This window comes from Mauremys mutica, chromosome 1 (assembly GCF_020497125.1).
Source record: "Mauremys mutica isolate MM-2020 ecotype Southern chromosome 1, ASM2049712v1, whole genome shotgun sequence".
NCBI classification, from domain to species: Eukaryota; Metazoa; Chordata; order Testudines; family Geoemydidae; genus Mauremys; species Mauremys mutica.
In genome coordinates this window covers 46,550,568-46,575,966 of record NC_059072.1, presented here as the reverse complement: position 1 = coordinate 46,575,966, position 25,399 = coordinate 46,550,568, and the positions used below count along the sequence as shown (strand labels likewise).

Here is a 25,399-nt window from a genome sequence, read left to right as displayed (position 1 = left end):
TATTCTGCAAACTGCAGACTCCTTCTGCACTTATTACTTGGCAGACACAAATAATATGGCAGCCAACCCACAGAAATATAATTTCACAGAGAAGATTTATTCTATTTTGCACTTGAAGTGAGATATACCCAATCACAAGTCTGATTTAGGGAGACCAGCCAGCAGCAAAATATACATGATTTTGCACTAGCAGACTAAATCCATATTGGGAAGATGATCACTTGTGAGCTGCACGTGCTAGGATCTTTCCTTCTATTAAGTCTTCATTAGGATACCACGATATGTATCAAGGGCACACACAGCAAGCTGTTAAAGAACTGAAGATGCTGCAGGAATGAAGTCTGCCTCTCCTAGGCCTTACTATGCAGTAAAATAACTCCTAACCATCCAGAATTGGGGTTTCTTCCACTTGCTGGAAAAGGGAAGCATCTAAGAGAAGTGTCAATTAATCCTCTGATCAGAATTTGATATAATCTGAATTCCTTATTCATGCAATCATCTTCTGCTAAAAATAAACCTTGCTGGGCTAATTAATACAAAATTGGAGGATTATATATTTTAAAATGTATTTGTAATGGTTATTCATGACCATGGTTATTCTCAAAAGTAGACATCTAGCAAGAAAGAAGCTAAGGGACAGATTCTTTTCCACTTTGTGCCACATCACCAGTGGAATCTAGTATAGCCAGAATAGTCCAGATTTTGCTCAGATGGCATAGGTTTTCTTACAACACAGCACTTCCCTCATGCAGATCTAGCAAGGAAGATAGCCAAGACCAGAGGGAAGTGGGTGGATTCAGATCACTCCACATCACACTGATCATTGGGCTGTTTGCAGGCTTTAACGTACCTTTTTACACACATCTTTGATCTGTGCTTTGTGAAGATCAGCTACACCAAAGGACCTGCCTCCGTATTACTTTTGTAACATCCATAATTTTGTGCTACTGCTTATTCTGTAGATTAGTCAATAATAGTTTGACCTATACTTTACCTTTTAGACTTGTCTCTAGCATGTACATCGGCTCCTTTTCTAAGAAGAAACTCAACCATCTCTTGGTGATTTTCAGTTATAGCAATAGTAAGCGGTGTATACCCCTCCTATGGAATAAAGATACATTTTTTTTTCCATAGATGTATTGTGCACATGCACACAACTCCTACTTTCTATTTAAAGTTGTAAAGACACCACCTTTTAGCTGCTGGAAGGGGAAGGAGGCTGCTGGGGCCATGTGCCCCCAAGGATATGGTTCTGTGGAAGGACCACAAAAGCAGAGGTCTCAGTTATTAGGCCAGGTGTATACTGCAAACTTTCACCAGCATAACTATATCAGTTAGCGGTGTGATCCCAGACTGACATAGCTTTGCAGGCAAAAGCTTCAAGCGTAGACACAGTTATACCAGCAGAACTGTGCTTTTGCCAGTACAGCTTATTTCGCTCGAGGAGGGAAAGGAAGCACAACTTTGCTGGTATAATCTGTGTCCACACTAGCAGCCCTTTGCCAATATAGTGTACCAGCAAAGCTTTCCTAGCATAGACCTGGTGTTAATTCTTTACCCTGTTCCCTGGTGCTGCTGGCACCTCTGCTGCTGAATTTCCCTTTTCTGTGGGATTCTGGCAACTTCTTAAAAGGGCCACCCTCCAAAAAGGCTGAAGTTGATTTTTTTTTTTTTGTGGTACCAGCAGCTTATTTATGGTTCCTTATTTGAAGACCAAAATTGTTTAAAAATATATCCATGTAAGTTTACATTTTTTAAAAGTTCATCAGATTAATCTGCTTCAATGTGATAAAAATTTAAATTACTAATTATCTGATTATTTAATTAATAACAAATTAAGTAAACTGGGATTTAAGTGGCTGTACATGATAAAATAAATTCTAGGTCACACCATATGACACATCCCTATTGCTGTCAGACTATTCTGGGACAGGCTTCTTGCTGACCTGAAGCTTCATTCTTGAACAGCATGCTGCCACATCTCACATCCTTATTCCACTTGCATTTTGTATATGGAGTTTGAACAAGGAGCTGGATTTTGACTGACTATACATGACCAAATAACTCTTGGGTTACCCCAAGTGATATGTCGCCACAAACATTAAACTGTTCTGATGTAGCTGAGACGTGGAACTCCCTTACTTGAAACTTTTCTTTGTGAAAAATTGTGGCCCATATCACCAACCTCCTCCACTGGCCCCAACGCATACACACCCTTTAGCAGGGTAACAGGAGGGGCAAACAGGGCTGTTTCAGAGGGAGAAGTTGTAGATCCTAGGCTTGTAGGTAGAAGGACGTGGCAAATGCTGTATTTGTTCGTGAGAGTTCTGTGGCTGGGCTGTATACTCCTGAACTGGCCAAGTGAGACAAGTCTGTGTCTCAAGGAGGGCCTTGTCACCAGAACTGCTGGGGCTTTGAACAGAACAAGTGTTTGCAGTCTCTGAGTGGTTATTCCATCCTTGTTTGTGAGGGAGGAAGCTCAGCATTGTGTCTTAGAATGTAAGTCAGTTGCCAGGTGAACTAGAGTGGCAAACCAGATGAGTTTGGGTGGGAGTTTGGAGAAGGAGTATGATTGCTGTTTTAGGGATGGCTACACCAGTTAGCAGATATGGATTATGAGAGAACTGCTGTGACCTGCCTTGGATGTGCTATATTTCCTTTCTGCTGGAATACAGAACAAATTTCTGATGTACGCAATGCAAGCTGGTGCCCATACTGGAGGGGAAAATACATGGTCTGGAAGCGTAAATTGAAACATTGTGCAAGAAAACAAAGGCTTCTTAGACAACCAGATTTGGAAATCATTGTCACATGTGGAAGGGAACTGGAGAGAGTAGAAACCAGCAGGGCAGATCAGGGAGTGGCATGTCACGGATCCCTCAAAAACAGTCTGACAATCACAGGAATGTGTCACTTGGGGCGACCAAAACGCATTTGGTCAGATATTGTCTGTTAAAACCCAGTTCTTTATTGAAGCCCTATGTACAATATGGAAGTGGGGTGGAAGCATGAATTTAGCAGCCAACTGCTCAGGAACAAAGTTTTGGGTCAGTGAGTGGCATGTCCCAAGTCCTTCAGAACTGTCTGACTGTCAGAGGGATGTGTCACTTAGGGTGACCTGAAACTTATTTCATCACAAAAACAATGAGGAGTCTGGTGGCACCTTAAAAACTAACTGATTTATTTCCTAGCTCCTTGATTAATTAATGAACAATTAAGTAAATAGGAATTTAATTTTTTATCACAATCATATGAATTTGATGACATTTTTAAAAATTGAATATATTTCTAAGTAATTTTTTGGCCTTGGAATAAGGAACTGGGAATCACATAAGGAGGTGGTAGCACAAATAAGAAACTTGGAAAATGTAACCAGGAATAAGGAACCAACTTCAGCCTCTTCACCAGCCTCAGGAAAATTATGAGTATGGCTCCAGGCCACACAGTACTCCTGGGAGGGATCACAGAGACTGCTGAGGCCATGTCCCCCAAAGTCCTGGCTCCGCAGGAGGCCTGGGGGGAACATTTGGCTAGTCCCCACCCCCACCCCAGAGATGCTACTTTACCTATGATAATTTATATACCAAGATTCTGATTAAAACAGATTTTAAAAGGAAATTTAAAAATACTGTTTTAAGACAAAAATGAGGGTTATTCTTTCTTTAAAAACATACACCAAACTAGAAGTTGAAATCTACAATTTTTCTTGTTCTCTTTTTCTAAAAATAAGGAGTTACCTTATTCTGTGAATCAATATGGGCATTGTACTCAAGCAATTGTACTACTAGAGATATATTAGCAGTCTGGGCAGCCAGGTGAAGGGCAGTGTTGCTGTTAACATCCACAAGATTAGGGTCTGCACCATGTTCTAGCAGAATAGTTGCACATTTTTCCTCCTGGCATTGTACTGCCTGTGAATATAACAGAAAAAGAGAGAATAAATTCTGCAAGTTAAATTCCATCTTATTAGAATTGCCACAACTTAATGAAATTAATAAATAAAAAATTGCATTAACATTTTGTTTATATACTATATTACATACCCACTGACAGTAATGTAATTTTATACATTCCATAATACATAGTTTGTAGTTAAGTGGAAAAGTAATATCAGTACATCTTACATAACTGCATTAAATAATGTGCATACCTTCATCAATGGGGATCTGTTATCATTGTCACACAGATTTAGTTTGCACTTGTTGTCCACTAAGTAATTAACAATATCTGAATGTCCATTAGCACAGGCAAGATGCAAAGGTGTCCTAAAAATAAGTTGATACAGCAAATTAACAGACAACCAAATAGAAGTTTGATGTTTATGTTACAGGAATAATGTCAAATTAAATTTGGCCCAAATTTTAGATTTTGTAAAAATAAGCTTAAAAAGAAACCATATTACCAATGGAAAACATTTCTGTACTTTAAAACATTACAAAACTAAGAATCTGAAAATTATAATAGCTATTAAAAAAACCACAATAACCTTGAAATAATACACTTATTAGATGCTGATCCTGCAACTGGACCTGTACAGGTGAACTCCCGTGCCCAAATAGGGTGCTTTAATAGGACCCCAGTGCAATGCAGAACAGATTGCAGAATTGGAATCTTAGACTATAACAACCAAACCTGCAATTTTTCCTTATAATTAAAATGCCAAAACTGTCCAAAGTGTTAGGATACTGGCTTTTGTAACAAAATTTCAAGAAAGTTCTGAATTTTGTAAACATAATATATATATTACATTTTCTAGCAACTGCAGCAAATGTAAGCCTACGGTCACTGGAGTGGGTTTATAAAACTTCTGATTGGCCGAGTAAGATAAGGAAATTATCACCTTTAATTCTTTAATCACTAAAAAACAAAGCAGAAAACACAAGAAGTGTCCTGTCTTTGTGCCAATCTCAACTCTAATAGTCCTAACATTGAATCCTGCTATAAGAGTCCTCTCTAAGGTAGAACTCCTTGCAATATGAGTTGATCACTTGTTCCAAAACATGATCTATGGTTGGCTAATTACCAGCTTAGAGAGTATAGTTATTTTTATTTCCTTACAACAATGTCACCAAACAGAAAACCCAGTCAACTTTGCAGTGTGTCAATAAATAAAATATATTTAATTTATTACAGCCTGTAATTCTCCTATTGTCTACATTGCGCGTATGCTCCTTGAATCTTTTGCATTTGAAATATTGTAGATTATTTTCTTTTGCTACTAAACACTTCAACTTTCGGCATCTTTTAAGTCTTAATATACCTAGTTCAATGGATCATCAATGGTACTTCTACTCCACAAAATAAAGGCAGAAAATGTGCCTCATGGCTCCATCAATTGCAGTTGCCAGGGTGCTATAAGAAAGCTACTTTCCTGATTGCTGGAGATGTTAGCACCACAGGTGGTCTTACAATTTTCCTTCCATTCAAACTTCATAGAATCATAGAATCTCAGGGTTGGAAGGGACCTCAGGAGGTCATCTAGTCCAACCCCCTGCTCAAAGCAGGACCAAACCCAACTAAATCATCCCAGCCAGGGCTTTGTCAAGCCTGACCTTAAAAGCCTCTAAGGAAGGAGATTCCACTACCTCCCTAGGTAACCCATTCCAGTTCTTCACCACCCTACTAGTGAAAAAGTTTTTCCTAATATCCAACCTAAACCTCCCCCTCTGCAACTTGAGACCATTACTCCTTGTTCTGTCATCTTCTACCACTGAGAACAGTCTAGATCCATCCTCTTTGGAACCCCCTTTCAGGTAGTTGAAAGCAGCTATCAAATCCCCCCTCATTCTTCTCTTCTGCAGACTAAACAATCCCAGTTCCCTCAGCCTCTCCTCATAAGTCATGTGCTCCAGCCCCCTAATCATTTTTGTTGCCCTCCGCTGGACTCTCTCCAATTTATCCACATCCTTCTTGTAGTGTGGGGCCCAAAACTGGACACAGTACTCCAAATGAGGCCTCACCAGTGCTGAGTAGAGGGGGATGATCACATCCCTTGATCTGCTGGAAATGCCCCTACTTATACAACCCAAAATGCCATTAGCCTTCTTGGCAACAAGGGCACACTGTTGACTCATATTCAGCTTTTCGTCCACCATAACCCCTAGGTCCTTTTCTGCAGAACTGCTACCCAGCCATTCGGTCCCTAGTCTGTAGCAGTGTATGGGATTCTTCCGTCCTAAGTGCAGGACTCTGCACTTGTCCATGTTGAACCTCATCATATTTCTTTTGGCCCAATCCTCTAATTTGTCTAGGTCCCTCTGTATCCTATCCCTACCCTCCAGCGTATCAACCACTCCTCGCAGTTTAGTGTCATCTGCAAACTTGCTAAGGGTGCAGTCCACACCATCCTCCAGATCGTTAATGAAGATATTGAACAAAACCGGCCCCAGCACCAACCCTTGGGGCACTCCACTTGATACCGGCTGCCATCTAGACATGGAACCATTGATCACTACCCGTTGAGCCCGACCATCTAGCCAGTTTTCTATCTTCCAAGACAGAGGAGAAAACTTCTTCCAAGACAGAGGAGAAAAATAAGCATCCAATGGAGAGTTGGGACAGGAGTTTGAATGGATACAAAAGGCAAAGAACAGTCTTAAAATAATTTGCACCAAGCAACCATGGCCGTAACTATGGTGGGGTGAGCAGGGCAGCCACCCATTGGTGCAGAGCCCGCAAGGATGCAAAAATGGGGCGGCGTGCAGGATTGGGCCCAGTAGCATCAGCCCCCACCCACTTGCAAGATTTGGCCCAGCTGCATTGGCCGGAGCCCAGGTTAGCAAATTGTGATGGATGGTTGATGCCCTGTCACAATTTGCTACTCCCGAACCAGAGAGGATGGGAAAACTGAGCGGTAGCAAACTGTGACATGTGATTCCTATCTGTCAGAATCTGCTAATCCTGGGCCAGAAGATTACAAAGGGGAGAGGTAGCAAATTGTGACAATGCAGGAAAAGAGAACATCCGTAGATGTCAGTAACTGCTGCTGATAGCAAAATCTGTCAGTAGCTGTTTTTGACATTACACCCTGGTTCCTGGCCAGGAGGTAACAGTTTTCAAACTATGTGGTGCATCCCCCTAGGAAGGTGTACCCAACAGTTTGAAAACCTCTGTGCTAAAAAGGAGGCAGAAATCGAGCAGACCCCACATGTCCCCCACAGGTCACATCTAGGGGGCGCAAATATGCTTGCTCGCCACAGGCGCTAAAATGCTTCATTACAGCTCTGCAAGCAACTGGCAGTTTTAAAAAGCATAAAACCATCTAAAAGTGTGCCTACATTTGGTAACGTTTAAGGTATATTACAGAGCCATTCTGGCTCCCGAACTTCTGTTTCAAGGGAGAAAACAGTTTTGCCACAAGTAGGGTGACCATATTTTCCTATGCTGAATACAGAACACCTGGTAAAATTTCTCATATTCAAGCGAGTTCAATGGCAATCAATCAAAACTAATGTTCAAATTAGCATCAAGTTGACTGAGCCCGTTACAAAGAAATACTGAGTAGTTGGATTATTTTTTAAATTTACCTTCTTATCTTTAAGGCTTTAGGGTTCACAAAGGGAGAGGTGACACACACTCCCATACACTTCTCCGGGGGCGGGGAAGGGAGGGAAGGCATGATCGACTGACCTGACCCTCCCCTCCCTGCCCAGCACTCTCTACCCTCCATGCTTGGCTGTGCCCCCGAGACGGACCCGCCTCTCCTGGTACCTGGCGCCAAGTCTTCCCCAGGCAACATATGGGGGCAGCATGCAGGGTCACCTACTCGCCCCATATTTCTGCCAGGGTTCACACCAGAATGTGGCCCACAGCAACCTTTCAGCACTGTGGGGGAGGGATGGGATGGGATGGGAGCAGCTTCCAGCCACAGAGGAGGGGGAAGGGATGACCTGGCCAGTGTCTTTGCAGAGCTCACCTCTTCCACACCGCCCACCCTTGTGTCTGGAAGCAGCTTGTCCCTTCCTGCCCGCATAGTGTTGAAAGGCAGCTAACATTTCCAGGCTTCTGTTGGCCACCTACACAACACAACAGCCTCCTTTCCCCTGGCTACAGCACGAGCAGGAAGGGATTAAGCCCTAAAGATGCATTGTGCACTAGGGTCCAGGGACCTGACTGCAGGCACTTCAATGAACCCAGCCAGAGAGGTGGCTTAGCAGGGGAGGGTGCATAGGGGACAGAGCAGCCCAGTGTTCCCTGTGGGGAGGACCCCGGGTAGGGGTGTGTGTGAAGGGGATGCTAAGACCCTGCCCGCCCGGGGGGCTGCTATGGAGCCTGCACGGTCGGGGCACGAATAGGCTGGAAATCACATCCCCCCCACCCCGCCACTCCAGAGCTTAGCTGAGGGGCGGAGCGGCTTCCCTGTGCCAGCGCTGTGCAGGGCTTTGGCACATGCCAGGCTCGGCTCCTCCTGGCCAGTGCCCCAAGCCAGAGGGCCTTGGGCTTTCCTGGGGTGCCAGCCCAGCCAGAGGCAGTGGGGGAAGGAAGAAGCGCACTGACCAGGCTATTGGTGAGCCAAGCACTCTGACCGGGGATATGAAGGAGCAGCAGAATTGGAGGGGGAGGAAGGGGCAAAGCAGGGAGAGGACAGCAAGAGGTGGAGCACATAAGGAGCAGATGGGTGGACAACACTTAACTGGCTGCTGCCTAGCGCCCGCCCACACTCACCAGCCACTGCAGCTCGCAGCCAGTGCCAGCTGGAAATGGGACTGGGGATGGGGCCCTAATGACCAAGAGTCAGCACCCAATGGGGGCTGTACTGATGGACCAGTGAGGGGATGGCCAGCCCCACATGCTGCAGCTTTGCCCCACCACCAGCCTTGCACACCCACACCCATCAGCGCCACTGGACCCCCACACTCACCACTGGTGGGTGGGTGGCTGGCAAACGGGGATCGAGCCAGCAGCAGGAACTACTAGTACTGATTGAGGGGGGTGGGGGGCAGAAAATACGGGACAATTTGCCCGTTTTAAAGAAAAAGTCAGGACACTTGCAGGGGGGCTTAAATATGGGACTGTCCCTTTAAAAGTGGGATGTCTGGTCACCCTAGCCATAAGACTCATAGACTTTCAGGTCAGAAGGGACCACTGTGATCATCTAATGTCTTATCTCCTTTGCAGCCACAGAACCTCACCCACCAACTCCTATAACAGACCCCCTCACCTCTGGCTGAGTTACTTAAGTTCTTAACTCATGGTTTAAAGGCTTCAAAAGTTACAGAGAATCCACCATTTACATTAGTTTAAATTGAAACTGACCCGTGCCCATGCTGCACTGGAAGGCTACAGCATCATTAGGGTACAGCGGTTCTCAATCTATTTACCATTGGGGACCCCATATGCTGCTCTCTATCAGTTATGTGAGCCACATCCACACAACCTGTGGCATCCTTGAGGCTGTCACATGGGCCACCGCCGTGTGCCGATTGGGCCACAAACTGCCCGCGGGTGGAGACCCGGTGGTCTGGAGCAGCTGAGGGTTTGGTTTACAATAAAACAAAAACAACGAGGAGTCCTTGTGGCACCTTAGAGACTAACAAATTTATTTGGGCAGAAGCTTTCGCGGGCTACAGCCCACTTCACTGGCGCCTATGTAAATGCTGCTTCTCTGGAGCTAGGGAAGGAGGGTCTTTGGCCCCACTTGGCGAGCCCCGGCCACAGGGAGGTGAAGGGGCTGCTCCGAGTCGCGCTGCCCGGCCACGGCGCCCCGCCCGCCCCCGTTACCTGTTCTCTTTATCCAGCTGGTTGATGTCGTGTTTCTTCAGCAGCTGCTGGAGCCTGCCCAGGTCCCCGCCGGCGGCCGCTCGGTGCAGCTTGCCCAGCTCCTTCTCCCGCACCTCGTAGCCGACCCCGGGCAGCGAGGCGCGGCTAGACGGCGACTGCCCCTTCTTCTTCTTCCCGAAGCCGAAGATCTTCTTCATCCTCCGGCGGGGCGGGCCGGCCCGGCCAGCTCAGCGGGCGCAGCAGCGGAAGGGGGCAGGGCCCCGGCCCCAGGGGCGTCCCGGCCCCGCGCGTCGGGAACTTTCCGCCCACCGCCGCGGCCAAACCCGGATTAGCCGCGCGCTCACTGCGGGGCTCCCGCGAAGCGTTGGCTGAGGACAGCAGGGGCTGAAGGGCCGCGACCCCTCGCTGTGGGGCGGGGAACCCCCTAAGGCCTGGGGCTCCGTCCGTCACTCCGCAGCCACGGCAACGGCGTCCCAATCCCGATCGCGCATGCGCAGGAGATAGGGGGCTGCTGGGATGGGCGGCTCGACGCGCAAGCGCGAACTCTCTGCGGCCCCGCCTAGTTGTTCTCACTGCGGTCCGCCCAGATCTCTACCCAACAGGCTGAGGCGAGGCTCGCGGCCGAGGAGAGTTGCTTGTTCTTCTGAGACGAGCCAAGGCTGGAGGCCACGTCCCGTCGCTGTCACCTCCGCCCTCCTGACTCGGCGCCTCATACCCCCTTCCCCCTCCCCACGATAGACCTTGGGTGCTGTGGTGCCCGTGCCGGGCCAGCCCTGCCCTTGTATCCCTCCGCCGTTCCCCTGCACGCGGCCAGGGGCGCCCCGCCTCTCTTCCTTCGCCGGGCGGCTGCTTGGCGATGCTAGTCATGATCCGAGGGGCTCCAGGGGGCCTTACTCATGTTACTGGTAAGTCTCCCCTGGGACACACAGCGTAAGGCTGGTCCCCCTGCTCGACACCACTCTTGCATTGGGCCAGGCCACTGAGGTAACGTTTGCAAAGCGAGTTCAGAAACTGAAAGACCATCTCCATTCCCCGTGGTAAGGGGTCATTTACGTATCCCCAAGATTTACAGAACACTTCTTTCCACACCTGTAAACCATCTCTAGTAGCGACCCAGTTTTTGTTGGTTCTTTGTTCACTTAAAGGATTTGATTATAGACAACCATTAATTCATTTAGTTCTTAGGGTCTTCTAAGAATCTGAACATACATTTCATTACATATTTGTAATTATACAAAAATAACATTAAAAGATTATTAAAATTGCACAGTCAAGCACTCAGACGTTAGGAAGTGCCACATTTAAGGTTGCATTGTGATACAGTCTCTATATGATCAAATACAGTTGTTCCACAGGACCCTTGCCTCATTCAGTGCACATCTCTCACGTTAGAGGAAAAACTCCCACACATAGGCGCTAACTTCTACTGGCACCAGTGGGTGCTTGACCCCCCTCTGCTCCCGGCCCCATTCCAACCCCTTCCCCAAAGTCCCCACCCCTACTCTGCCCCCTCCCTGCCCCTATTCCTACTCCTTCCCCAAATCCCTGCCCCCACCTCTTCCCTGCCTTCTCCCCTGAGCCTGCTACTTTCCTGCTCCTCCCCCTCCCTCCTGGAGCTTGCTACAGCAGTTTGGTGGTGACAAGCGCTGGGAGGTAGGTGGAGGAGTGGGGATGTGGCATGCTCAGAGGAGGAGGTGAGGTGGGGCGGGGAGCTTAGCTGCTGGTGGATGCAGAGCACCCACTAAGCTTACCCAGGAGTGCCCACAGAATCAGCGCCTATGCTCCCACATATATCAACTTCAAGTCCCTGCTCCAAAACACAAGGCATTAAAGCTTCCCAACAAAATGGATGTAAGGATTTTTTTTTAATCTGGACAAAATAACATATTTGTCCCTAATCTTTGTCTCAGAAACAGGTGAACTGTTTGTTTGGGTGGGTGGTTTTTGTTTCATTGTGTTAGGTTTTTTTGTGTGAAATGTTTAAAAATAAATTTAGCTCAAAGCAGACATCCAACATGGAAAATTTAAGTCCAAAGGGTCAAAATTTGGTAAAGCTATAAGCAACTGAAAACAGGGTTTTATAATAGAAAATGTTGTGTAACCAAATATAGTCTTTGCTACTTATACATACATACATACATACATACACATACATTCACTACTGCTTATAATTACAATAAGCACAGAGGCTTCAGTCAGAATCAGGGCCCCATTTTACTTGTTATGGTCCCTTCCTCAAAGACAAATATTAATGAATCAAACCAATAATCTTGCTAGGTATGTAACTTCTTATTCCCATTTTTGAAGGGAGAACTAAGGCACAGAGCAGTTAGGTGCCATTCCCAAATCAGTGGCAAAAATTCCCATAAACTTCAGTAGAATTAGGATTGGGCCTCAAATGAAGCATAGTTGATCTGTCTTAACTATACAATTATTCTGAATATGTCTTATCATTTCTCCTTCCTTTGCACTGCTAGGTTCTAATCTCTGTCCTCATGCCCTCATCACTCCTTACACTAGCTCAGAGGTCGGCAACCTCTGCCACATGGCTCACCAGGGTAAGCACCCTGGTGGGCCAGGCCAGTTTGTTTATCTGCCACGTCGGCAGGTTTGGCCGATCGCGGCTCCCATGGCCGCGGTTCGCCGTCCCAGGCCAATGGGGGTGGCGGGAAGCTGTGGCCAGTAAGTCCCTCAGCCCGCGGCACTTCCCGCCGCCCCCATTGGCCTGGGATGGTGAACCACAGCCAGTGGGAGCCGCGGTCCACCAAACCTGCCAAAATGGCAGATAAACAAACTGGCCCGGCCCGCCAGGGTGCTTACCCAGGCGAGCCGCATGCCAGAGGTTGCCGACCCCTGCACTTGATGCTCTTAATTGAATCTTTTCATGTTACACAGTATTGTTTTCAAGGTGAATTAACCAAAACTGTGATATAATAATGTATCTGTATCAGTGATTTATATGAACTTGTCCTAATGCTTTCTGTTTAGTTTTTATCTCAGTGTTTTTTGCCATTGTACAACCTAGTTTACCATTCACCTCTGACTACAGTTACTGTAATTGATCATACATGATTATCGACCTATTCACAGTGGTCCCAGACATTTTCTGTATGGGGTTACTTTGTTACAGGCTATCTGCAGCTACTGTAATTTCAAATTAGTTCTCCCTACGTACACGACCAGTTAAAACCATGTAAGACTTCATTTGCATTCATTTAGTTGTCTACTCGCTCACTTTGCTTAGTATGTTCTTCTAGTTAAAGCACTCTACCAGGATGCCAGACACTTAAGTTCAATTTCCATCCCTCCCACAGCCTTCTTTTCTGACCTTGGGCAAGTCACTTAATCTCTCTGCCTCAATTCCCCACCTGTAAAATGAGGATAATAATGCCCCTCCTCCCACCTTTTGTCTCTTGTATATTTAGATTGTAATCTCTTTGGGGCAAAGATTGTCTCTGTGTATTTGTACAGAAGTTAGTATAACCTAACTTTGCTTTGGCCTTCTAGATGCTACTGTAATATCAATAATAATCACTTACCTTTTCCATCGTTTTAAAAATAAATATTTGGGTGCCAGCCTGCAGATCTAGCAACCCCACTGCCCCAAAAGTTTTCCAAGTCATTCTTGGACAGCCTGTATAAATTATTTGACAACTGCATATGAAACAATGTAAACCATCTCATTCTAGCTAAAAGTCCGGGAATGAATAGGGCCTTGGTGGTTCTCAAACCCAACAGGTAGAACGTTGTTCTATAACAAGAACATTATGACTTCCAAAGCAAATTTGTCAATAGGTAACAGCCTATGTTTCATTTTCAGAAGTGACTTAGGGCATGGCTACACTTGTGAGTTAGAGCACATTAAAGCAGCCCAGTGCGCTCTAATTCACAAGCCGTCCACACTGGCAAGGCATGTAGAGCGCTCTGACTCCACAGCTAAAGCGCTCCTGGTGCCTAAAGCCACCTCGGCGAGTGGAATAACGTTTGCTGCACCCTCTGCTGGAGAGCTGCGGAGCCAGTGTGAAAGCCCTGGTCTGTTAATGCGCTCTGATCAGCTTCTAGAAGTGTCCCACAATGCCTGTTCTAGGCACTCTGGTCATCAGTTTGAACTCTACTGCCCTGCCTTCAGGTGACCAACTGTCAGACCCACACTTTAAATTCTCTGGGAATTTTAAAAATCCCCTTCCTGTTTGCAGGGCCACCCAGAGGGGGGGGCAAGAGGGGCAATTTGCCCCAGGCCCCGAGCCCCACAGGGGCCCCCACAAGAGTTTTTCGGGGCCCCTGGAGCGGGGTCCTTCACTCGCTCCGGGGGGCCCGGAAAACTCTTGCGGGGCCGGGCGCAGGAGCTTCTTCGCTCCCGGTCTTCGCCGGCGGGGGGTCCTTCCGCTCCGGGGCAGAAGGACCCCCCCGCTGGCGAATTACCGCTGAAGACGGAGCGGGACCCACCGCCGAAGTTCAGCCCGGTGTTCGGCGGTAATTCGGCGGCGGGGGGTCCCGCCGCAGGTCTTCCGGGCACTTCGGCGGCGGGCCCCCCGCCGCCGAAGACCCCGGGCCCCCGGAATCCTCTGGGTGGCCCTGCCTGTTTGCTCAGCCAGGCATGGAGTGCCGTCAGCGAATCTTTCCAGGTGACCATGCCTCCACACGCCAGGCGATCCCCAGTATGGAGCAATGGTGGGGTGTTGGACTTCATCAGTGTTTGGGGGGAGGAAGCTGTCCAGTCCCAGCTGCGCTCCAGCCATAGGAATTACGATACCTTCAGGCAGCTATCAAGGGATAAGATGGAAAGAGGCCATTACCGGGACGCTCTGCGGTACAGGGTTAAAGTGAAGGAGCTGAGGAATGCCTACTGCAAAGCCCGCGAGGCAAACAGCCGCTCCGGTGCTGCCCTTGCGACCTGCCGTTTTTACAAAGAGTTGGATGCAGTACTTGGGGGTGACCTGACCTCCACTCAAAGTACCACCATGGACACTTCAGAGCCCTTGTCCCAAAACTATTTCCCTGGTGCCCCCGTCACCTCCAACCCACTTTCCCCAACATCCGGGTATTTATCGCCACCAGCTGCCTCCAACACCCGTAGCTTCACCACCAAGCCCTGAAAATTACGACCCTTACCCACTGCACTCAACCCCCATCACCATGCAGTATAGCCATCCTGAAGTGCAGCACTTATTGTACAACACTCCAAACTGGAAGGCTGAGCAGGATAACAGGACGTACACAAATCTGTGATTGTATTCTTCCCCACTGCACCCCCTTGCCCTTTCTGTTTCCCAAGCAGTTGTGTTTCTTTTCAATAAATAAATGCATTTTTTTGCTTTGAAAACATTCTTTATTATTGCATAAAGTAAAAGATACCTTAGCCCAGGAAAGCAACAGGCACTGCAAGTCAGTGTATCATAGGTAGCAAACACAGATTCCTACTAACATTGGAACCACTGCACTTCATGCCTGTGCAGGGCACCAAACATTACTGGTTACTTTCAGCATCAAATTGCTCCCTCAAGGCATCCCTAATCCTTGCAGCCCCATCCTGGGCCCCTCTAATAGCCCTGCTCTCTGGCTGTTCAAATTCAGCCTCCAGGTGTTGAACCTCTGAGTTCCATGCCTGAGTGAATTTTTCACCTTTCCCTTCACAAATGTTATGAAGGGTACAGCACGCGGATATAACCGTGGGGATGCTGTTATTGGCCAGATCCAGCTTCCCATACAGAAAGCGCCAGCAGCCCTTTAAACTGCCAAAAGCACACTCCACAGTCATTCGGCACTGTCTCAGCCAATTGTTGAACCGCTCCTTGCTGCTGTCAAGGCTCCCTGTGTAGGGTTTCATGAGCCACAGCATTAAAGGGTAAGCGGGGTCTCCAAGGATCACGATGGACATTTCGACTTTCCCTATGGTGATCTTCTGGTCTGGGAAAAAAGTCCTGGCTTGCAGCTTCGTGAACAGGCTAGTGTTCTGAAGGATGCATGCATCATGCACCTTTCCAGGCCAGCCTGCATTAATGTCAACGAAACGCCCATGGTGATCCACAAGCGCCCGGAGAACCATAGAGAAATAGGTTAACATACTCGGAGGCTAGGTGGACTAGTGCCAGAGTTGGAATATGTGTCCCATCTATTTCCCCTCCACAGTTAGGGAAACCCAGTTGTGCAAAGCCAGCCACAATGTCATGCACGTTACCCAGAGTCACGGTTCTTCTGAGCAGGATGCGATTAATGGCCCTGCAAACTTACATCAACATGATTCCAACGGTCGACTTCTCCACTCCAAACTGGTTAGCGACTGATCGGTAGCTGTCTGGAGTTGCCAGCTTCCAGACTGCAATAGCCGCCTTCTTCTCCACCGTCAGGGCAGCTCTCAATCTCGTGTCCTTGCGCCGCAGGGTGGGGGCAAGCTCATCACACAGTCCCATGAAAGTGGCTTTTCTCATACGAAAGTTCTCCAGCCACTGCTTGTCATACCAGACTTGCATGATGACGTGATCCCACCACACAGTGCTTGTCTCCCGAGCCCAAAAGTGCTATTCCACATGGTGAGCATGTCCATGAATGCCACAAGCAATCTCGTGTCATATGTGTTACTCGAGTCGCTATCGGAGTCCTGTCACTTTGGATCTTAAGGAATAACTCAACTGCCAAACGTGATGTGCTGGCGAGACTCATCAGCATATTCCTCAGCAGTTTGGGCTCCATTTCTGCAGACCGAAAGGGAAGAGAGAGCACGCAGTACAAAAAATGTTGAAAGATGACGCCAATTGTGGACGGAAGCAGAGGGATTGCTGGGATGCGAACCGATGCATCACGGGGCATTGGGACAGGATCTGCGCCCCCGCACCCTTCCCAGAATGGGAAGAGGTGCTCTGTGGGATAGCTGCCCACAATGCACCGCTCCCAATGCCACTGCAAGTGCTGCAAATGTGGCCACGCCAGTGTGCTTGCAGATGTCAGTGTGGACAGACTGCAGCACTTTCCCTACTGCGCTCTGTGAAGGCTGGTTTAACTCAAAGCACTCTACATTTGCAAGTGTAGCCATGCCCTTAGGGTGCTCAAGTCAGTGCTAAACACTTACTTCAGTGACGGAAAGGGTTCTTACATCGCTATAGGTAATCCACTTTCCCAAGAGGTGATAGCTAGATCGATAGAAGAATTATTCTTTCAACCTAGTACTGTCTACACCAGGGATTAGGTCAGCTTAACTTGCATCTCCCAGGGGTGTGGATTTTTCATAGCTATGTCAGTGTAACTTTTCAGTGTAGACCATCCCTTGATATTATTTCGAGTTGTCTCAGGGCTGGTCTACACTGGTAACTTACATCTGCATCAAGAGGTAGTGTCTACACTCAAATGCTGCAGCATTGCTGGTGTAGCAGTTTAAGCATAAACATACCCTCAAGGTTTTCCCACTAACTCTAATGGTCCACTATCTTCTTGTCCTGGGCTGGATAATGGATAGTTACTTGAAGTCAGTTTTGTGTAAACAACTGGTTTAGGAGATGCCCTTGACTGCTCACACCTCCCTGCTGAGAGGTGGAACTGAAGTTGCACCACAGGTTATGAGCACAGTTTTCTAAATATACAAATACAGAAATTCATAACCACAGCCTGTGTTCATATCTCATAATGATTAGTAAGTTTAGAACATTACAAGCTTTCATAAAAGATCTTATTTGATATATTTAACTGTACAATAATATAGTATGCAATCAGTTTAATTTCTTATTTTTGGGGTTAAAACCCTTTATTCTCCCCTTGGGGAGTCTGGACCCTGGTTCTAACCATGATCATTTAACACCCCCTCCCCGACACACACCCTCCTCACTAAACTAGTTATCACAATTATATCCAGCAGCAGTGAGCTCCAAAAGTTAATTACACATTACAAATATCTCCTTTCTTTGAGGGCCCTCTTGTTCTAATATTAAGGCACAAGGTAAAAATGACCTTATTTTATGTACCTCTGTCAGATCTCAAATTCTTCCAAATTATTTCCCCTTCCAAACTAAGGGCTCAAGCCTGCATGGTACTGAGCACTCTGAATCCAATCCAGCAAAACCCTTAAATAACTTTAAGCACATGAGTAATTCTCTTGATGTCAATGGGATTAGTCACATTCTTAAGTCTTGGATCAGAGCTAGATACATCAGCACATTGTAGGATTGAGCCCTAAGCTTTTAATTGTGTTCAGTTTTAGCAGATGTGTAAGGAGAGGGAGGATACACAAGGAGCATTTGTACAAGAGCTGGGCACACATGTTCCCTAAATCCAAGGCTTCTCTAGTTTAGCACCTATTTTAGCCCTAGACTATCTTGAAGGTGATGCCATGGTCTGATTCCCTCCCCAGGAGTGTCAGGGAGCTCCAAGCTTGGTGCAGCTTCTGAAGGTATTATATCTGCCGAAGACACAATGTGTCCATCAACTCCTGCTGGGATGCTGTGCCTCAATATTACTATTATTGTGGGCTGTGGCTTAATGCCACAGCTGAGCCCTAAATCATCCTAGTTGTTCAGACCAGTGTACCCGACAACATCATAGCTACAATTGTGTTTGAAAACAGTTGTCAAGCATAGTTCTGTTCAACATGGTTTGGTGAATCCACATTGTTGATGTGTGTTAGGCATTGGGTATCAGAACTATGGTCATATCTGTTCAGGAACTTGTAGATGTGGGGCCTCAAACATTAAACCATGTTAACAGAACAGAGTATCTATTCACTAATGCACAACAATATTACAAACAATTTTGTTGGCAAAAGTGGGACTCTACATTATACATGTATCTGGGTTCTGGCATGGTCTGTAATTGTGCTAAGTGTGAATGCCAACTGTTCTAAAAAGCACTTCATTGCAGTTGTGTTTCGAACAGGTTTTAAACAAGATTTGCAAATATTAGTGTGGGCAGAGCCTTAAAATGCTCATGCTGGAAGCCCTCCCAAAAGCTTCAGCCAGCAAATGTTTCTCCTTTTGATGCAAACATACAATTTTAAATTGCTATTTTTTTAAAAAGTCAGAATTGGTTAATTAATGCCCTTTGGATTTTAAACTACTTTAGAGCTTGAGTATTTAAAATCCCAAGAGCATTGCATAAAAGTACTGCCAAATTTATATGCATATGCAAATGGTGCAGCTCTTGTATTGCATAATCTTTGATTATACTACAAAGCAATCAGATTTCATCTAATTACAAATCATTACACAGCTTTCTCCTAGTGCATATGTAATTGATCATTGTTGCAAGTTTACTGTACTTTCATTACCTCGTTAGGCTCTCCTTGGTAATGTGGCATAATAGACACTAATAATTGTTCCAGTGTATGAAATCTACTCTAAATGCAATTTTAGCTTTACAGCCCATGCATTCATTAACTATAATAAACAGAATTGATGATCAGCATGGCAGAGAGAAGGGGTATTATTGCAGTTGTTTTCACTACATGTGCAGTTGTGTATATGGCCAGAATGTTTGTCAAAGTTGTAATGCTCAGTCAGGTTCCTTGCACTTAAAGAAAAAGAGAGGCATTGTGAACAGAAAATTTATAACCTTCTGAAAATGTGGATGCATTTCAAATAGTGCCAGGCTGAAGCAAATATAATTGAAACAGGAGCAGTAGGGCTGTTAACAGAAAAAAGAAGAAGGATGGTACAAGGCCTCCAAGTCAATAAAAGTGTAAACATTATAGTGCATATGGTACAGCCACCTTCTCTGCCCAGGAACCAGGGTCCGGTTATGGAGCTTGTTGCACCTCTGTCCTGGTCCTGGTCTCTCTGATGGCACCCCCTCAGGTTTTGGGCCTCATGCATTTAATTCTCCTGGGTGGAATTCCACAATTTCTCTCACTGTTATACTGGGCCCTGAACTACAGTATCTTTGTGTATCAACCATGCTTACCTAGCAAGTCTGACTGAGTTTGTAGACCTGCGATTCTTCCCTTTCGGAGTTTGTGATCACTGATGTATAGAGCTTCCAGTGTACTTAAAGTACTGTTTGTTTCAACAGTGTGAACAAAGCATTTAGACTAAGAGAGAGAATTTTACAACAAAGTGCACAAACATCTGTTTTAAGTAAAGGCTTATCATCCCCTGATGGTAATCAAGGCAGGCCTGATTTCTTCAGGCATCCTAGTGATGTCACTGTGTCAGTTCCCCTGAAAAGCACTTGCTCCACCCCTTGAGAGAGTGTTTCTTTTTGAACTACAAGAGTCCTTTTGATCTTCTGGTTCCCAAGGCTGGGCCCTGCTCACCAAACCACTTCTGTAAATCAGCTGAAGCCAGGAGATAGGATCTCCAGAGCTAATAACTCAGGCATTGTCTCTTACTAACCCTCACCAATGGGTGGTTTCTCTTGAGGCATTGTTTCCCTTCCTGCTTATCTCCTCATTAAACTAAACCTATATGTTCATACAGTAAACATCTCAATAACCAGAACATACAGTATGCATAAATTATTACAAAGCAGCTCCAGTTCTGTCACAACAAATCTAGAAATGATTCACATGGGGCCTCCCAACAATATATAAAAAAGACATTTGATTGACAGCTTGTCTCTCTACTGTAGAGACAAATTGCTTGAGATTTCTGAGATGTGGCACTGCCTTCCAGACCAAGTTGCATATCTTACCCAGTCCTGAATTTACAAAGATACATTTTATTTATATTTCTCTTCATGGCTTTTCCCAGGGAGTAAATATTACCGCAGTGCAGACAGCCTGCGCAAGTCTCTACAGGCCATAAGGCCTGCATTAAAGGGACATTATCAATTTGAAATTTAACCAGTTTAGAAAACTGCTTAGAAGTAATTTCAGGTATTACACCTCTCGAGTCCCTCTGCCAAAATTTTTAGTTTGACGATGACATTTTCATACTTTAAAAATTGTTTTTCTCATCTATTGCTGTGTGAACGGCCCTAGCAAACAACAGGGGACATTGGCTAAGTAGCTGACTCTACAGAAGAAACAGTAAACCAGATTATATAGAGAGTGCTATCAAATGCACAAAGTGAAAAACAGAGAACACTGTTTTTGTCCAATCTCGTGTGTTGTTACAAGAGGAGATAAATGTTTTTTTAGAAAAGTGCAATTTTTAGGTTGGCAGCCTTTCATCAAAGGTGAGATTCACTTCAGGGCACAGCAATTACTTAATCTTCACTTAAGATGTTAATGCAGGGTTTAAGTACAGCTTAAATGAAGGGGGCCTCTGCACAAGGTTATGAAGTTCACCTTGGGTGAGGGCCAATGCACATCCCTGCTGGAGCTGTATCTGGATGAAGCACTGGTAAAGCGGCTACCCAGGACTGCCTCTACACGCTATGGGCTGGATTCTCCAGTGCACCAAGCTGTCATCCCAGCCCTTGCATAAGGCGCTATTGAGGGGACAGGTTGGGACATGGAGCTGCACTGCAGTACACCTTATACTCTGCTGGTTTAAGCTCCATTACAGAGCTTCTGCCTCTGGCAAAAGTTAGTCCACCTGCCATGCTAACTTCTGCAGGGCTTGGCGACTGAGGATCAGGGATCTACTGTCCTGGTACTCAGATTTAGTGGAGAATTGAAGCCTATGTACCTGCAGAATGGGTCACTTTCTTGGACAAACATAGACCAGTGAGAGTTAGAGGTTGGTGGCTGAAAAGCTAGGGACTACAGGATCTATGTTTACAGGTGGTGCAGAACAGTTGCAGTCACCTTTCCAGCCCAAAGGTCAGAGTAACACACACACAGGAAAGAAGAGCTCCATGGCAGTCTTGGGCCCTGGTTTTAAGCTCTCAATGACATTCTTTCACATATTGTAAAGCCCGGTTTATTAGCTTTTATGCAGTTGAAACAAATTTCGCTTTTAATATGAGGCTTACATGGTACATAAGGCCTGTGTGAGCTCATTGCACCAGCATGAATTTTGCCTGTGGGATCAAAGTGGAACTTTATACTTTGTATTGGGGTGACATTCACCCCAAAAGAGGATGCAATTCTTTTTTCTAAACATTAATTATCGTGCAAATTTTGACCACAACCTATATGAAGCACAGCTCCATTTTAGAAGATTTTAACACTATGCTGTAAATGTTTTGTGGTTAATCTATATGTCAAAAATGGCCAAGGCAGTTTAGTTTCTTTTGCTAGTGTGGAAAAATATCACATGGCCAAAAATGTCTATCAATATTACTGTTAAGTTCATAATGGCTTATTTTCCTTTAACATGCAGGGACTAAACAACAGTACTTGACAGTATCCCCATCAACATACTTGCTCACTGACCTGCTTCAACATGATTAAAATACCTGGGATGGACAGTATCTAGCTGGGGACATCAGTGTTTTGAGTCCCGTGAGCCATTTGTTTCAGTAGCTTAGATGGGTTCTGAGTTCAAACAGTATTTGCCTCTTGTGTCCACTCTTCATTGTCAGTGATAAGTCTACCCATCATGTACTTGATCAGACATCAGGGTATTTAGCAAGCCTGTGTGAGAGATGTTTATCTCCAAATGTCTTGGTAAGGGATAGATCTTCTTGACGTACTGTTATTTTATCCAGACAGCATCGTGAGCAATATTTTCTGCTTGGCATGTGTTAGTTTCATCCAAATGTCACTATGGGAAAGAAGCTTGCTTGGCACTTGTCTCTTTTATACATCCTCTGAGCATTCTTGGCAGGTTGTCCTGAATGAATAATCTCACCAACCTGTTCTTTCCCCCCCCAGTAGCATTCTTTGCTACACCACATGCCATCTAGTGGGCTAAATGATAATATACATTTAAAAAATAAATCAGTACTATAGCAATAGCACTAATTGCAATTGGGTTACCAACTCAAAACACATTTAGATTGTAAGAGTCTTGGGGCAGTTCTGTCTTTTCTATTATGTTTTCTATTATGTTCTGTCTTTTCTATGTATGTTTGTATTATGTATGTAGTCTGCATAATGAGGGCCTGATACTGATTAGGACCTTTGAATGCTACTGAATCACAAATAAATATTTATCATCACTGTCATAGGCAGATACTTAGATATGTAGAATGATCCTCATTTATACCATAGCCCCTTAACACCTCCCCTCCCCATGCTTCCTGCACCCATCACTCTTCATCTGCAGGGGGAAGGGTCGCTGTACAGGGAGCTGCTCTCGCATCCACCCAGCCTCTGTGCATTCAGATCCCCCCTCATACCCAGAGCCTCCTGCATAGCCTCACCCCCACCCTGCACTCAGAATCCCACTCCCCCTGCCCCTGGACCACCCCAACAAGACACCCACACCAGGATCCTCACCCTACTGAGCCCCAACCAGCTGCACCTGGAGCCTCACCGCACTGAGCCCTACTCCCCCAGCATCTGGACCTCCCACTGAGCTTCCCACACCCGGACCCCCCTGCTGAGCTCTATCTCCCTCCCCATACCCAGACATCCCCCCTGCTGATCCCAACCACCTTCATCTGGACCCCCTCTCTACAGAGTCCCATTATTGTTGCACCCAGAACCCCCCAACAAGCCCTTTTGCATCCAGATCTCCCCCGCACCCAGATCCCCCACTGAGCTGCCTGCAATCAGATTGCCCCACACAGAACCCCCTCAGCCCACCCCTGGACCCCACAAACTAAGCCCCTCCACACTTAGATCGTGCCTTGCTGAGCCTGCCTGCCCACATTTGGTGCACCTGGCATGTAGGGGAAGGGCCCTGGGGTGTTTCTGGGGCAAGTCTGGTCCTTGCTCTGTGTCAAGGTTAGGTGCACCCGAGGGCAGGAGGGGGGGAGCTTCACAGTGATCTCCCACCTCTATGCAGCCAGTTGCCTGTGCTCTCCAGTGCCAGGCTGAAGCATCCACATTTATTTGACAAATAAAATTTGCAGAATTTTGCAGAATTTTAAAATATGTACGGTATTTTAAATTTTTTTTTGGTGCAGAATTTTTAAGTTTTTGATGCAGAATGCCTTCAGGTGCCCTCCTGTGGTGCATTTTGCTGACTTCAGCATATGTGCAGGATACAGAGGGCCTCATTTTAGGGTTCATAGAGAGCCAATAGAATTGTTAGCTGTTCCCCAGCCTAGTGCTGAAAGGAGTACATGTGGTGTGATACTATCTGAGTGTATTTTGGGGGGAAAGAAGCCCCGTGACATCATAACCTTACTACATGGGTCTCTGTGCCTCCATTTCCCTGTTCTTGGAGGAGCCAAATGCTTCAATATTATTTAGCTCTCTGGCCAAATCATGCAGTGCACTCCATCCACCTACCCTTCCAGAGGTAAGAAAAAATTTAAACAAAACAAACTCTTCAGTTCTTAACCTTCAGCACAGGGCTCCCCATATCCCTTTATCCATCCTCCAGGCCTCCCCCATTTCTTGTATCATGACTTCTTAAGTCCAACTGATCCCTTCCTCAAAGCTGCCCTATTACCCTGATATCACAGTTTCAGTTGCAGACTTTCTGACTTACTCTAGAAAACCACCCACCTGTCTTTACTACAGCAGCAACTTCCTGCTCTCTGCAGGTCTCTCTCTATCTTTTTTCTTTTTCTTTATTTTAAATGTCAAAGAAGACTTCTGCCCATCTGAATGCCCAGAATTCATTTTATAGGAAGCACTGACTCCAGATTGATGCTTGGTCACTTGATCCAACCATGGGGCCCCAAACCAATACCCATCTCTTAAGGCACAAGTAGGACTGAGCGTAGGCACTGACTTCATGGGTGCTCCGGGGCTGGAGCACCCATGGGAAAAAAATTAGTGGGTATTCAGCAGCCGGCACCAGCTGTCCCACTGATCAGCTCCTCCCCCTTCCAGCACCTGCCGCCTACCGTGATCAGCTGTTCAGTGGCATCAGGACGTACTGGGGGGAGGGGGCAGAACTGGCAGGAAGAGGTGGGCTGGGGTGGAGCCTTGGAGAAAGGGTGGAGTGGGGGCGGGGCCAGGGGCGGAGCAGGGGCTGAGCATGGCTGGGTAAATGAGGAAGCCAGCGCCTGTGGGGCTAAGCCCAATCCTTGTAAAGGGCCAGCCCACCCTCTGACAAAATCTCTATACTTTTTCACTTTCTTCACACTCATGCAGCTCAGGGCAGGATTTAGTACCTAATACATCTCATTTTGAAGTCTGAACTATATGTTCCTGCATTTATTTTAGAGTATGTACTTCTTGCCATCTAGTGGCAGTAACATATTGTTTCACTACCCTGAAGTGTTATGCAATGAGCTTCTCTGCGGTGTTAATACATAGCTCTGGAGAGCTTAGCGTGTCAGCTTAGCACATCCAATCTTACTTTTTCTAAAAGCAATAAAGTAAAATGTTGAGCAGTTGAAGTTATGACTTCCTAGAATACTGTAACTATAAATGACTCCTTTCCTTGACTTATTTCCATAGGTAATAATTCCAGTTCAGTTTGGGCATGTTGTCTCTTTTTTTTCTGTAAATAATTAGTAAGGCTACATTTTAGTCACTGGTATTTTTGGTAAAAGTCATGGACAAGTCATGGGCAGTAAGCAAAAATTCACAGCCCGTGACCTGTCTATGACTTGTACTATATCCCCAGGACCCTTGCTGATGCTGGGGGTGGGAGGGTTGGTGGGGCTGGCAGGATCCTTACCCGGCTCCGCGTGTCCCTGCAGCTCCTGTGGGAGGGAAGACCAAGAGGGCTCCATGCCCCTGCGCAGCTCCCATTGGTTGGGAACCACAGCCAATGGGAGCTGCAGGGACGGCGCCTCCAGGCAG

The 25,399-nt window shown here is 46.2% G+C and overlaps 1 protein-coding gene and 1 long non-coding RNA gene across 3 annotated transcripts in view; one reads left to right on the top strand and one right to left on the bottom strand.

The window, feature by feature from the left end:
- LOC123378056 (ankyrin repeat domain-containing protein 36C-like) overlaps positions 1-10,160 on the bottom strand; it is a 166,091-nt gene extending 155,931 nt beyond the window's left edge. For both annotated transcript variants that reach the window (XM_045031530.1, XM_045031534.1), the window contains exons 1-4: positions 9,721-10,160; positions 4,151-4,265; positions 3,738-3,911; positions 995-1,101 (exon numbers count right to left, since the gene is read on the bottom strand). In XM_045031530.1, coding sequence (XP_044887465.1) covers positions 995-1,101; positions 3,738-3,911; positions 4,151-4,265; positions 9,721-9,917 — 593 coding nt within the window. In that variant the 5' untranslated portion in view covers positions 9,918-10,160. The remainder of the gene's footprint in view (positions 1-994; positions 1,102-3,737; positions 3,912-4,150; positions 4,266-9,720) is intronic.
- Positions 10,161-10,291: 131 nt separating this feature from the next.
- The window catches only part of LOC123354251, a 52,170-nt gene continuing 37,062 nt past the window's right edge, over positions 10,292-25,399 (top strand). The window contains exon 1 of the long non-coding RNA XR_006574688.1: positions 10,292-10,625. This is a non-coding gene — a long non-coding RNA (uncharacterized LOC123354251). The remainder of the gene's footprint in view (positions 10,626-25,399) is intronic.